We start from the raw sequence: 15325 nt of genomic DNA on the forward strand, positions 1-15325 counted from the left end.
AAAAAAAGTGAAGAATGAAAGAAAGAATAAGAAGAATGAAACATAAACATTAGCAGCTCAGAACCTCTGTGGTGTTGTTCCCGACATTGGGGTGTTGTAAAAAAATTTTATTCAAGATCTCCTGGTTGTCCAACCCAGATGTCCTGGACTGCCAAATAGTAAATATAATTTTCTGTTCCAAGCTTTTTTCAGCAGTTTCAGCTGCTCTTTGCCCTCTTCCTTGGCTGAAAGATGTGCTGTTTAGGTGGTTTTCTGATATGACCATTAAGGATGTGGACGTTTTTCTTGTCTTGCAGACTGAAATGAAGAATTGAAGCAAAAGTCACCCAAAAATTAAATAAATAAATTTAAATAACTGTTTTGTGACTTTGAGATATTGATTAACAGTAAGGGTTTTAGCATCTGTTTCCATTGTGGGTGCAAAGAACTTGTCTTTGGGCCCCACTGAACACTGATCCAAATAATACCCAAAGAATATGTTTAAAGAGGCTTCAGGTTGACAAAGCCATTTCTTTGCCAATCATAAATTTTAGTCCTATAATTTGTAGTAGATTCCGTAAAAGTTTAAAAAACAATCCACTGGACTTGGTTTCCAAGATTTGAAGACGTTTCGCTCTCTCTCCAGGAAGCTTTCTCAATTCAAATGTCTGGATCTGCAGTGAGTTTGAGTCTTTATATAGACCAGGGGCGTTGCTAGGCACAAAGCTTTACTGGGGCACTGGCCCCCTAGTGCATATGCCCCTCCTTCCATACATAAATACAGACAAGCACACTGCCCAACCCTGATACATTCCTACCAAAATTACCAGTTGAGATATTAATGAGTATAAGAGCATAATTGTTTTAACAAACATGAACATTTTCAACATTGCAGCTATAAAAAATAAGACATCAACAACTTTGACAAATAAAAAGTTTCCTTATACACATTCTGGAGTAATCATTAATTCCTAGGTTACAGAGTTTTAGTTCGGGGGAAATTTTAACTCATCCTGAGCTAAGTTTTCCTTTTTTTTTTTGAGCATTAAAGTGTACCTCCTATTTATCATTTTTGCAAAGTGGTCAATCACTTGTAACTCAGCTTAGAAAGTTCTTCCTTTTCAACTGATAAAATAGCAAGATGATGGAGCCTGTCTTGTCCCATTGTGCACCTCGGCCAAGTGTGGATCCTTCTCAACACACTGAATGACCTTTCACAACTCCAGCTGTAGACTGGGATTGTGAGGGAGATCTGGATGACCTGCGTTAGTGTTGGGAATATAATGTTATCAAGCAAGTTGAAAACACACTGCATATCCTTGATGACAAGGCTTTCTTTTTTAACCAGGAAAAGCTCAAACCATTTTGAATTAAATGAACGTTTTTTTACTCCAAATTTGTCCTGGGGATGGTGGGACAACTTCACTTGTTTAGGACCATCATGCTTTCCCCCTAAGTCACTAATGTCCCCTTCTTGTTTGTGGAAGCTGGTTGTTGCTCCCTCATCACCTTCATGGTCCTGTCTCTCTCCTGTCTCTCACCTGTCTCTTTCCTGTCAGTCTCTCCTCCTCCTCCCTTTCCTACTCCAGCACCTGCATTCTCATTCTCTACAGCAAACATTAAAAAAAACGCAAATTTATAATTATGTAAATATCTATCATATTACTTATAACGTTCCTAATGTAACTGGTTACATTAAATCACTAATTCATTACGGGACCTTACCTCCCTCTCTCTCATCTTGTTTTACTGCTTCCCTGTCTCTGCTTCGTGTGAGGAATTTCCTGATATCCATCTACAAACCAATGCGGTCATTTTCAGTTAGTAGCCTATAAATCATGTGGTTTCACTGGGAAAATAATAAAATTGACAGGTAAGAAACGTTACCAGAACTAAAAATGCGTCGTGGCCGCACAGAGCGGCGTGTTAGTTTACCTGCAGTTCATGCAGTGACATGCGCTGACGTGGGGGCGCTAATACATCCTCAATTTGGAGTTACCAACACACTTGCTGCGCATTTGAGTAGAAATATACGTCTCCTTCCGTTGGAAATAGAGATGTCCCGATCCAGGTTTTTGCACTTCCGATCCGTTACCGATATTGTTTTTGGACTTCCGATCCGATACCGATACTGGCCGATACCAGCCTATCCGAGCATGTATTTAAGTTTAAGTTAAAGTATTTAGCCTTAGTTGTAAGACTCATGTTGAAAAGGGTTTTAGTACTCTTTATAACATCTAGCCAGCTAAATTAGGTGAGATTGAATAAAACACAATGCTTGGTAACAACAAACTTACCTGTTTATTAAGAGATAAACACAAACTGGACAAAATTATGAATAGCAATCTGAAATTGCACAGTGAACAGTAAAACCGTAAACAGTTAAAGGTGCAAGTATTACTCTAAGTTTTAATAAAAATGTAAAACAGGGAAACACTGGCGCAAAATAGTGGAATGGATCGTTTCAATCGGCGAAACTGGAAAATACGGACCGGATTTTTTTCTTAAAAACTGGATCGGCAGTCTGGATCGGCATTTTACATGCTTTGCCGATATGCATTTTTTTGCCAATATCGGCGTCCCGATCCGATACCTAAATTGATGCATTAAAAAAATGTAATACTGTTGCAAATATTCATGAGATTTATACTGGGGCACAGCTCATTTATACTGGGGCACAGCTCATTTATACTGGGGCACGTGCCCCAGTAAATGGGGTCTGGCGACGCAGATGATATAGACAAGGCATTGTATTGCTTGGAAACATGCAAATGAAAACCGATGAGTGGGTCGTTTGGTTCCATTGTTAGCCTGTAATATCTAAAACCTGTCTATGATTCTGAAGGTCGTCGTTAATGGGTATTGTTCACCGGCTGATGAGAGGAGGTACTTTGTCCCTCTGTGATGGGGTGGGGGGTGTGAAGATATCTGGAAGGGATCATCTCTATAACTGAATTGTAAGTTTTTGAAAGCTAGAATCTGAGTCCACCACCTCTGTTTAAAGTTGTTTTTTTCTCTCTTAACATAGATGGCTTCCTTCACGCCCCTCTCAAACCACCTATTTTCTTTATCCAGAACGTGAACATTCTGGTCCTCAAAAGAATGTCCTTTGTCCACAAAGTGTAGATGTACTGCGGAGTCTTGTCCGAGGAGGCCGCTTTTCTGTGTTGAGCCATGTGTCTTTGGAGAGGTTGTTTGGTTTCTCCAATATAAAGATCAGAGCATTCCTTGCTGCACTGAACAGCATATACCACTCCGCTCATATTCGGTCTGGGAGTTTTATCTTTAGGATGCACTAGCCTCTGTTTAAGGGTTTTGTTTGGCTTGAAATGTACTGGAATTTTGTGTTTGGAGAAAATCCTCTTGAGTTTTTCAGACACTCCAGCAACATAAGGGATTGGGATGTTTTTGCGTTTAATTTTCTCATCGCTGTCTTCTGTTACGTGTAAATGCCCAGTTTGGATATCCACAGTTTTGGAGAGCATCTTTGATGTGTTTCTGTTCTTTGTGCTTCCTTTCTGTTTTAGTAGGGACATGTTCTGCCCGGTGTTGTAAGGTTCTGATGACTGAGAGTTTGTGTTCCAGTGGGTGGTGTGAGTCAAAAATAAGATACTATTCTGTGTGAGTAGGTTTCCTATACACTTCAATGTTTAGGCTTCCATCTCCTTCCATGCCATTCCATCAAGGGTCAGTTGATCCTTCCAGGGAGTGAAGGTCCGAGAAATCCAGTTTGCAGGATGACTTCCTGCCAAGAGGCAAAGACAAAACAAAGTTAAACTCAGGTTGACAAAAACTCAGCTTGACTAGAGTACCCTAAACTGGCAAACACTCTGGCGTCAAAGTAGTGGCAGTCAGCAGCTTAAGAACACTCCGTTTAACGAGGAAACCATCAGCAGGTGTGTCAGGAGGCGGACCAGAACCAGGAGCCTCCTGGTGGATAAAGGAAGACAAACACACAAACACAAAAACAGGAGTCCTACACTAGCAAGATCTTTTTTTTGTGAATTGTTAACATATAAAAAAATACCTCTTCCACTGTTGGTGAACTTCAGACTTTTATTGATTATGAACATTTCATTATAGGAAGATACAAAATATGTAATCCTGTTGATTTATTAGAATAAAAAAAACTATTTTGATGATATTTTCATTTAGATGTCATATAGAAAACTTTTATTGTATGTATAATCTACTGACAGAAGATCTTTAACAGGGCTGCTCCAACACGCATTCTCACATAATTATATCAACACATTTATAACATCTCTAAAATAACAAAAAAATTTAAAGATAAAGACTACAACAACACAGCTCAGCAAATTATTTCAAAACTCTGTAATTCATTTGGTTGCATTAAAACAGATGAGCGATGTGATTTAGCTTCCAGTGAACTTCAAGTTAACCATTAAGATCTACTACTACTACGCATCTATTATCTATTAGTGTGTAAATTCAGTTTGTCAGAAGACATTTATTTATCTAAAATGTAATCAGTTAATGTAGAATAAAGATTTCACTCAATGCCTTTAGCTTTCAGCTCCTCCTTGACTCTGCTCAGGTAGGTCTCATCAGGATATCCAAAACTGTGAAAGAACAAAATTGAAATGTTTAATACATGAAACTGAACATTAAAGGAAAGTAAAAGGATCAAATCAGATACCCGTACCGCTCTGGTCCTCCTGTCATGGATGTCTTGTGATGGATATCATTCCAGGTCACTGCATTCTTCAAACCAGTTGTCATTGAAGTTCCAACAGTGAAAATCAGCTTCTGGTCAAAAGCTTTTTTCAGCAGGTGCAGAACTTCATTCCCCTCCTTGTTATCTGGAAGATATGCTGTTCTAGTGGTTCCACTATATTGTTCTCCAGGGTTGGGGTGATTGTCCTACAAAGCAGAATGGGAAAAAACTGCTAACTTGCAGGCACGTTTTAAATTAGTAAAAAAATTGCAATTTTTTGTGTTTTGTAACATGAAAGACATTTACCTTTTGTTTTCCCTCTGGGATATTGTAGGTGATCTCTATGTGGCCACATCCTGGGAATCCAGGGAGGTCTGCATAGTTATGTTTTCTCCATCTCATTGTTCCATCAGGTTGGTTTCCCTTCACCACACCAAACACATCTTTGCATATAGGACAGATTGGTCCACTGTGCTGCACTACCATTTGCAGGCAGTCTTTGCAGAATGCATGCTTACACTTCAGCTGTTCCTTATTAGTAAATTCGGACATGCATATACAGCATTGGTCATCTTTGCCGTCACCTTCTTTTCTCTCCCCTAAAATCTGTCCAATTGATGCATCAAGATTTGGTTTATTTGTTATTGTAGGACTTCTAGAGTCTCCTTTCTTCTGATATTCAATATACTTTATTGTTCCAACATTTGTATCTCTCAAGGCCATGTTGCTCATCCTTGATGATGTAACAACTGGTACAGGTTTAAGATGATCAATGGGATGGTTTATCTTCTGCATTGCATTTAGGACTGCACTGAATTCATCTTGGCCTTGCTTTGGACCACAGACAATGACTTCTTCAGAGGACATAGAGAGCAAAAGCTTATCCTCACTTCTCTTGATGACTCTTAGTGCATCGCTCCACTGATCTGGATCTACAAACTTGAGGGGAATCACTACGTCCCCTGATTCAGCTGGGCAGCTCTGATAGAGCTCTATGAACTCACAGAGAGCCTCATTTGTTCTTCCAGCTTCAAATGTCAGATGGACCTGTGCCGTGATTTTACTTTTATATTTTCTCTCAATACATTTAATTTCTTCTTTGTAGATGTGGCTCATGTACCAAAAGGGATTCACTGGTAGAAGACAACTTTCTTGAGCTACACGTCCAGCCTTTATAAGGGGATTATTTTGTTTGACAGGGAGGACCTTGTCCTGAAAAGGGACACAATAAATAATAAATCAATCTTTCATTTTCTACTAACTGCATTATCTAACAATGAATACGACTGGGAACTCTAACCAAGATTCATTTTTGATTGGCATAAAAAGATACCTATGCTTTTATTTTAATTTTCTGTGTTCTAAAGGGATGAACACTATACTCTCTTTCTTTTCCTAAACTAATTTACTACCTCTGCCTAGGAGGTTTTGTTTTAGTCAAGTTTTTTTCTTTTGTTTGCCTGAGCTAAAGATAACTTGAAAAGTTAAGGATGGATTTTAATGACATTCTAACCAAAGGTGCACCTGAGTCCAAGCAACAACCCATAGTTTAGTGATGATCCACATCGTAATCTGGACAAATTATTTTTTTAAAGGATCCTCTAACATTGTGAGATAAGGCGAAACAAGCAGTACCCCACTAAACCAAAGGGTGGCAGCAGTGACTATCAACAGCCTCTGAGTTAAAGTGTCTGAACACCGAATGAGCTGATCTCTATTTATTCACTGGATTGCTGATTGCCCGTTGGTAGTATGGGGTTAAATGAAGCCACTGGCCACCATATTGGTACTCCCTAGTTAGACTGGTCGCATTGTAAACAATATGTGTTGCACAGCATCGAACAATGATGATGTTCTCATTTTCAGGGGAACTTAAGACTTTTAAAATAAAGATAAATTCATCACTTGGACAAACAATTGCTGTTTCACAGCATAAGTAGATTACTTTAACCTGTAATAAAAAAATAGGCACATCACATTGCATAGTCATTATGAGATCAATGAAGTCTCTAAATCATGTAGTATAACATATTATTTAAATCCATCACAATGAAATTAATCTGTTAACGGATCATAATTACACATATGTGCCAAAAGTGCTCATTTGATGATGTATATTAAATATACATGTATTTATTACATTGTTATGGTAATTACATCTTACATGTCTGTGTGTATATATATGCATGCAACACACACACACACACACACACACACATATATATATATATATATATATATATATATATATATATATATATATATATATATATATATATATATATATATATATATATATATATATATATATAGACTGACAAACAGGTGATGGCTAACCAACCAGACATCGTGTTGATCGACAAACAGCAGAAGAAGGCAGTAGTGATAGATGTGGCAATCCCAAGCGACAGCAACATCAAGAAGAAAGAACACGAGAAGCTTGAGAAATACCAAGGGCTGAAGGAGGAGCTAGAAAAGATGTGGAAAGTAAGAGCAGCAGTGGTGCCAGTGGTAATTGGAGCACTAGGGGCTGTGACCCCCAAACTGGGAGAGTGGCTACAGCAGATTCCAGGTAAAACATCAGAGGTCTCTGTCCAGAAGAGCGCAGTCCTAGGAACAGCTAAGATACTGCGCAGAACCCTCAAACTCCCAGGCCTCTGGTAGAGGACCCGAGCTTGAGGATGACACATACCACCCCACGAGGGGTGAGAAAACAGTTTTTTTTTTTTTTTTATATATATATATATATATATGGGTCAAATGTTTCAGTTGCTTTTTTTTAATCAACATGCCATGCAATATATTTCAGGCTATCTCGAGTCAATCCAAGATAGCCAGACTAATGTTACACTGCATACAAAACTATAGGATACACTGATTTTGATTGATTTTCTAGTACATCCACTGACTCTGAAATTACCTGTGAAACATCTTCCCACAGCCGGCAAACTGCTTGTTTTTGCAGCCAAATGCTACCCACACAGGCATTTTTACTGCGTGTCTTAGTTAGAAACTAGGTCGTATGCATAGGTGTTGCGGTGAACGCAGAGACGTCCCTGCCCCCTTCCGCAGACACTCTGCTGCATCTCTCCCAAATTGTAGGTAACTGCAGACACTGCTGTAGGAAGCCTCTGATTGGTCAAATCTACATCTGTTCTCCTCTATGCGTATTTCCTGTTTGGACTTTACCGGCTTGTTTTGTTTGTATGACCACCATTGTGGAAAACAACTCATGAAGTTGGACCGGCTAGAAGAGCAAGGTGCACGAGAATGCTGGGACCCTTTTTCCACTTGGATCTCTTTTTCGCCCTCATGTCCCTCCTTTGTCACACAAAATTTGCCCCAACTTCCTCACCGCCTCTGCCATATCTAGACTCACAGCTAGTTCATGATTGTCCCTCTTGTGTTGTGGCGTGAAGTAACATAGCGCAGACCACGCTTCAAAAAAGGACATAAATCAAAAATATTTGCGACAAGCTCACTGCGTCACACTGCTGCCAGCCCAACAGCATGGTAGATGGTCAGTAATCCAGTGAACAAATAGAGATCAGAGTGTGTAGCAGCTAAACAAAAAAAATACTGAATTGGAACTTCCTTTTTCTCCATTAATAGTCACTGCTGCCACCCTCTTGTTTAGTGAGGAAGTGCTTGTTCTGGCAAATATCCCTATCTCGAAACGTTACATAATCCTTAAAAAAAAAATCCTGCATCCAGATTATGATATGGCTCATTAATAAAATTCAAGGGATTGTTACCTGGACTGAGGTTTAGCTTTGGTAAAAAATAATATTAAAATCCGCTCACAAACGTTCAAAAATGTGAATTTGAAATACAACTAATCGTCATCAAACAGAGTTAATCTGGTTTTGGAATAAGTTTTGCATTGTTACACCCTCCCACCCCCCACCCCAACCCCAATCAAAAGGACTAAGCATATATGAAATTTTACCACCTTATTCTTTTTCTTATCTTGGCCCTTTAATGAAGCACTCTTCTTCCTTCAAAAAAAATGAAAACAAGATAAAAAAAAACTATCATAAAAAGTGAGAATTGCTCTTCTAAAAACTACTAGCAACTCCACTTGTTATACTCCACGGCTGGTCCTTTACCACCAAGCTTTTCATCATCACCCTAGAATTATGGCACAGATGCACATTGAACCTAGCTGGTTCTTCTAACTCCAAGGTAGAGTTGAATCTCTGCGTTGCATTTCAAATTGCACTGAGAACATTTCGACAATGTTGTGGCCCACACTCATTCTCTCAGGGGAAATGGTGGCTAAAAGCTTGTTGTCATTGTTATTAATGAATTCCGTGCATCACCCCACTGATCAGGATCTACAGACATCAGAGGAATAACTGAAGAACTGGAATCAGACAAATCCTTTTTGAGGAGATCTGTCAGCCTACTGAGAGCCTCAACTGGATTCCCACCATCATGTTCGGTGTTAAATGTCACCGTGACAGTTGGCATTCTGCTAACTTTAGTTTCTTTCTCTATGCGACTCATTTTTGTAGATCTGGCGGACATACCAGTAATGATCCAGTGTGCCAACACATTCCTCAGATCTCTTTTTATCATATTGAGCTTGGTTTCCTACCAGGGTAACTGGATTTGTCTGTCCTGCAATCTGCACCTACAAAATAAAAATTATATTAGGTTGAATAATATAGAATATAATTACAGTGTGTTTGTAAATTTCATGCATTTAGTTTGGAGGACATGCCACTGTCTGCTCTGACACCGAAGGTTTGGGGCTTTTTAAAGCAGCTGGAGAAGCGGTATTCACTGAAAGCACCATCTGCAGTTTGTGCACCAATCTTTGATACCCTTAGACTAAGTGAAAGAATGGTGACTTCTGTCCCATCTTTCATTAATGTTTCACCCTGTAGCTTCTGGAGCTCATTGAAGGCTAGAAAATTTGAAATACAAAATTAATTGGTCAAATTCTGAAAATCCATCATCATGTTAACCCTTTTATAGTTGCTATGGGAGCAGATTATCAGAGGGTTTAGAAAATAACATTTAACCATTTTACCACACCTGGAGGAAGTTTTATCTGAACCACAACACACCCGTTAGCAAGTGGATCTTTAACTGAGCAATTAGTCTTAATGTTTCTTTTGTTGAGCCAAGATTGAATATATTTTTACAGGAAACTTTAATTTTGGTTGTTTCTCATGTTTCCCCCAGTCTAATGATAAAGTTAGAAGTACATCATCCTGGTGCTCTGGAGAAGCATGTTGTGACCACAGAGCTGCTTTGGTTTGGAGTTTTTGTTTATGTTTTCTCACCTTCATTTTCAGGGTGTGCCGGGCAGGTGAAGCTCCCAGCAGGTACTCATCAGCCACAATCAAGGAAGCAGTATTTAGAGGAGTGGATTCCCTGAGTCAGACGACAGATGGTTACCAATACCAGTGGTAACTGGGTCCCTCGTCAAAAGACTTCCAAGTTAGTTGAACGTGTTTTTATCATCTTACTTACCAGTTGTGTTTCTCTTATTCCCGCTAGTTTACCTCCTGCTGAAGGCTGGCTCCTGGCTGAAGTCTGGCTCATGGTCCTCCCTCAACGGTGCTTTCACTCCTCCCAAAAGGCTTCGCTTCAAGATCCTTTAAAGCTGAGCTCACCTGCCTGTCCACCCTCCAACGCAAATTGAAGAACCGGATCACTCCAAGGTTTTCACTCCCTCTCTGTGGATACTGTTGCTCTCCCTCTCAGCCTGTTTCCAAGCCCAGTGAAGTAAGTATGCCCTCACTGTTCATCTCAACATCAGTTGGAACTCGTACTCATCACCTTACCTGTTTTGCAGTGAGACACAGCATTGGATTTCCTATTTACTCTGTTTCCAGTCTGAACAATAAAAACCCCTCAAGTAAACTCTGTTCTCCTGTCGTACGTATTGCTGCTGCGCCAGAGTCTTGATCCGAAATCATGTCAGAACCATCTTTCCAAATCGACTCTGCAGCCGTGTTACGTACGGCTTTATCCGAACAGGGAATTCTTTTCGGGCATCACGAAAATGCTATCACTAGTATGGCCCAACAACAGACTTCAATTCTGCAGACGCTTACTCAGCTCTCTCATCAAGTGCAACAGTTGAGTGCAAAATTTCCTGTTTCCTCATCCTCTGATTCTCCTTCTCAGTCTCCTGCTCCGGTGGCTCAGCCCCCCGCTGCTGCTTTCCGTGACACCGCCTCTCCACCTCCAGAACCCTTCGGGGAAACTGGGTAAGTGTAGAGGTTTTGTGTTACAGTGCTCCCTAGTGTTCAGGAGGTCCCCTCAGTCGATGATGCATCTAAGAAATTTTATATCATCGGTCTATTACGTGACAAAGCTCTTAGATGGGCTAAAGCCATTTTTGATGAAGAAAAGATCTATCATCATTTCCTATGATGATTTCTTGGATTTGTTTAAACAGACTTTTATACATAAAATTAGTGAGAAAGAAGCAGCCAAGAAGCTTTGACTCTCAAGCAGGGCAATAAATCTGCAGCTGAATTAGTGATTGAATTTCGGACCCTCGCTGGTTGGAACATGCCTGTCCTTAAAGGAGCATTCCTTCACACCCTATGCGAAAAAAAGATGAGCTTGCTAGCCGGGATGAACCAGATACTCTGGATGATCTGATTGCCTTAGCTCGACAAAAGATTGCGGGAAAGAAATAGACTCAAGCCGAAGCCCTCACATTCAACATTTCGTTTAGAGGTTCCTCTGTCACAACCTCCTGTTAATCCGTCTCCCCTTCCACTTCAGGAACCAATGTAAATTAGTCGCGTTCATCTCACTCCTGAGGAACGCCAGCGACGCATTAACTCAGGCAGCTGTTTGTACTGTAGATCCCCTGACCACTTAATTCCTCAATGCCCTGTGCGACCAAAAGCCAGAGCCGCCAGTAATTCTGGGGGTACTGGCGGGCAAGCAGTTCTTAAAAGATAACCTCCGGCTTTCAATCCCATCTACTGTTTGTGTCAATAATCAGACTTATCAAGTCCTCTCCCTTGTTGACTCTGGTTCAGAACAGAATCTAATTAGTCCTGAACTCGTCAACCAGTACAAGATCCCTTTTGAGGATCTCCCTGCTCCAGTTCCTGTATCTGCACTAGATGGTAGTGCACTCCATTCAGTCACACAGCGAACCAGACCCATTTCATTCATGATGTCAGGCAATCCCCATGAACTCATATCTTTTTTTATCTTCCCTACAAGGAACTCTCCTATAGTTCTGGACTTCCCTTGGCTTAAGAAGCACAACCCACACATAAACTAGTCTCAGTCATGCATTGAGTCATGGGATCCTAAATACCTTAATAGGTGTCTTCATTCAGCTCTTCCACCCAGTTCTCCGCCCCCAGAACCTACTCTTTCAGATCTAGCCAATGTGCCTTCAGAATATCACGATCTGCAGCGGGATTTCTGTAAAGAATTGGCCCTCTCTCTCCCTCCTCACAGACCATGTGATTGTGCCATTAATCTTTTACCTGGGACCCCTGGGGCCGTTTATTTAACCTATCCAGACCAAAGAGAGAAGCCATGGAAAAATAAATATCTGATTCTGTGAATGCTGGCATCATTCGACCGTCCTCTTCCCCTCTAGAAGCAGGTTTTTTTCTTCGTACAGAAGAAAGTTGGGACTCTCCGTCCATGTATTGATTATAGAGGGCTTAATCAAATCACCATCAAAAATAAATATTCCCTTCCTCTCATTTCCTCTGCCTTCGAACCAGTCCGACAAGTTACCATCTTCACCAAACTAGATATTTTCAATGCGTACCATCTTGTAAGAATTCGTCAAGGCGATGAGTGGAAAACTGCTTTCAAAACACACATAGGTCACTATGAATACCTAGTTATGCCATTTGGGCTTTGCAAAGCTCCAGCTGTGTTTCAGTCCCTAGTCATGACATTCTAAGGGACTTCCTGAACATTTTTGTCTTTGTTTACATTGACAACATTCTGATCTTTTCTAAGGACCCCGAAGAGCACCAGGAACACGTCCGAAAAGTCTTACAAAGACTTTTGGAGAGTCATCTGTATGTGAAAGCCGAAAAAATGTGAGTTTCAGGTGTCATCCATAACTTTTCTTGGTTTTGTTTTTGAGGGTGGACAGGTGAAGACGGACACAGCCAAGCTCCAAGCTGTAGTGGACTGGCCGGTTCCAGAATCCAGGAAACAGCTCCAACGTTTTCTTTGCCAATTTTTACAGGAGGTTCATCAGGAACTTCAGTCTGATTGCTGCCCCCCTGTCAGCTCTCAACTCCACTAAGAGAACTTTCTCCTGGTCACCTGAGGCAGACAAGGCTTTCACTGACCTCAAAAAGATGTTTACTCAAACTCCCATTCTCATCCACCCTGACCCCTCAGAGCAGTTTATCTTGGAGGTGGATGCCTCTGATACAGGGGTTGGAGCAGTCCTCTCTCAGAGATCCCACCGTGACAAGAAGATGCACCCCTATGCCTTCTTCTCCCGCCGGTTTTCACCTCTGGAGAGAAATTACAACATTGGTTTTCGAGAGCTTTTGGCCATTAAGCTTTCCCTTGAGGAGTAGAGGCACTAGCTAGAGAGAACTGATCTCCCTGTTATTGTGTGAACAGATCATAAAAACCTAGCATACCTTCAGAATGCTAAGCGACTCAACCCCAGGCAATACCGATGGACTCTATTCTTCTCCAGGTTCAACCTAAACATTACCTACCTTCCAGGTTCTCGCAACATGAAGGCAGATGCTGTCACTTCAGTGCTCTCCTGACGAACCTTCAGAATCTCCCCAACCCATTCTTCCCCACTCCTGCACCGTTGGGGGGCTTTCTTGGGACCTTGAGACTTGCATCCAAAAGGCACTTAAAGATGAGCCTGATCCAGGAGGCGGTCCTCCCAATTGCCTCTATGTCCCCATGTCTGTCCGTTCTCAGATCATCCAGAGGGCTCACTCATCCTGTTTCTCTTGTCACCCTGGTGTCCGCAGAACCATAGGGTTACTCCGCCGCTACTTTTGGTGGCCTTCCCTTAACAAAGACATAGCTGACTTTGTCACTGCTTGCCCGAACAAGAACCTTCACCATCCTCCCACAGGGTTGCTACAACCTCTCCCTATTCCTAGCAGACCTTGGTCTCATATCGTGTAAAAAGTCTCCCAACCATTTATGGTTGCACTGTAGTCACAGATTTAAACTTGAGTTTTAATATTCCTTGTTTCAGGATTTTTTGGGTGTGTCTAAAATGTGGCCTCTAGTAGGCATGCAGCTGTCCACCCCCTGCCGGCCCAGCAGTATAAAGACAAACAGAAAGGCCGCTTCTGCCTTGTTGCCATCTCAGAGCCTAATTTGATTGCCTTTTTAGACCCCTATACAAACTTTTTTTTTTTTCAAACAACTATGACAAGTCTATGTACTTTTTTCTGTCTTGTTTGAGACTTTGGTAAAAACACATGATAGCACTTATCGAGTTTACCATCTTCATGTAAAGCTAGCAAGCCCCTCCCTCCTCCACAGCGACTTGTTTCTGCATTCACTGAGCAGAGCGACCGTGACACACCGAGTTGCTTAGAGCAGAGAAAACTAAAATTTTTTTATTATCTTTGAGACCTAATTCCTTATGCGCAGTTGTGTTTTTAATTATTCAAATTCAGATGGGTGACTAAAACACATTTTTGTGGTGTAACTAACTGAAAACACACAGCTGCAGTCCTAATAATACAAATAATAGAAAAGTAAACCTGAGATTGAGGTTCTTGAAGACCAGATTCTTTGAGGCTGGGTGGTTTTGCGTCAGGTCCTTTAGAGTCAGGTCCTTTGGAGTCAGGTCTTTTGGGGTCAGGTGGTATGGAGTCAGGTCTTTTGGAGTCAGGTCCTTTGGGGTCAGGTCCTTTGGAGTCAGGTCTTTTGGAGTCAGGTGCTTTGGAGTCAGGTCTTTTGGAGTCAGGTGCTATGGAGTCAGGTCTTTTGGAGTCAGGTCTTTTGGAGTCAGGTCTTTTGGAGTCAGATCCATAGGAATCAGGTCTTTTGGAGTCAGATCCATAGGAGTCAGCTCTGTTGGAGTCAGATCTATAGGAGTCAGGTCTGTTGAAGTCAGGTACGTTGGTGTTCGGTCCGTTGGAGTCAGTTCCAGTGGAGTCAGGTCGGTTGAAGTCAGATTGGTTGAGGTCAGGTCTGTTGAAGTCAAGTCCGCTGGAGTCAGGTGTTTGGGGGTTCGTTGTTCCGAAGTAAAATTCCTCAGGTTTCTGGTCAATATCCATTGGCTGAACTACGTCAGACATTGTAACAGTGTTTTTCCTACGAAACATAAATATTAGCACATGTGTTATCAGGTTTTAAGGACAAGGGACTCTCTCCCATACAACACAAGAAGAATATATAAAAATGTAATAAGTTAAATTACTAGAAGATAACTGTAAAGGATAATACTGTGATTTTTGCTTACAACGCAATAGTTGTTTGTTCTAAACTATTTTTAAGTTGCACAGATTATATTTTAAACATATATGTTAATAAAATGGTAGTAATTACAAGCCCTGAAAAGTATAATTAAATCACTTGAATTAAAGTAATATTAAGCCACTTCTGAAAATATTCACATTATTGTAATGATCTTGGTTCTGTTGTTTTTCTTTAAGCTTTCTGTTTCAAGTTTAGCCAGGTTTTTCATTGATTTCTAGCTTTTTTTGGTGTGTC

At 40.9% G+C, this 15325-nt stretch overlaps 1 protein-coding gene across 1 annotated transcript; it reads right to left on the reverse strand.

Moving 5' to 3' along the window:
* Nucleotides 1-4125: 4125 nt before the first annotated feature.
* Nucleotides 4126-14921, reverse strand: LOC119785391. Its single transcript, XM_038288017.1, has 6 exons — nt 14371-14921; nt 9190-9293; nt 8610-8655; nt 4964-5869; nt 4646-4863; nt 4126-4562 (listed from the first exon to the last, which is right to left on the reverse strand). The coding sequence occupies exons 1-6, from the start codon at nt 14908-14910 to the stop codon at nt 4493-4495; spliced, it is 1884 nt and encodes a 627-aa protein (XP_038143945.1). The 5' UTR covers nt 14911-14921; the 3' UTR covers nt 4126-4492.
* Between the last annotated feature and the right edge of the window lie 404 nt (nt 14922-15325).

This window comes from Cyprinodon tularosa, unplaced genomic scaffold (genome assembly GCF_016077235.1).
Source record: "Cyprinodon tularosa strain WSP-4 unplaced genomic scaffold, ASM1607723v1 ctg248, whole genome shotgun sequence".
Lineage (NCBI taxonomy): Eukaryota > Metazoa > Chordata > Actinopteri > Cyprinodontiformes > Cyprinodontidae > Cyprinodon > Cyprinodon tularosa.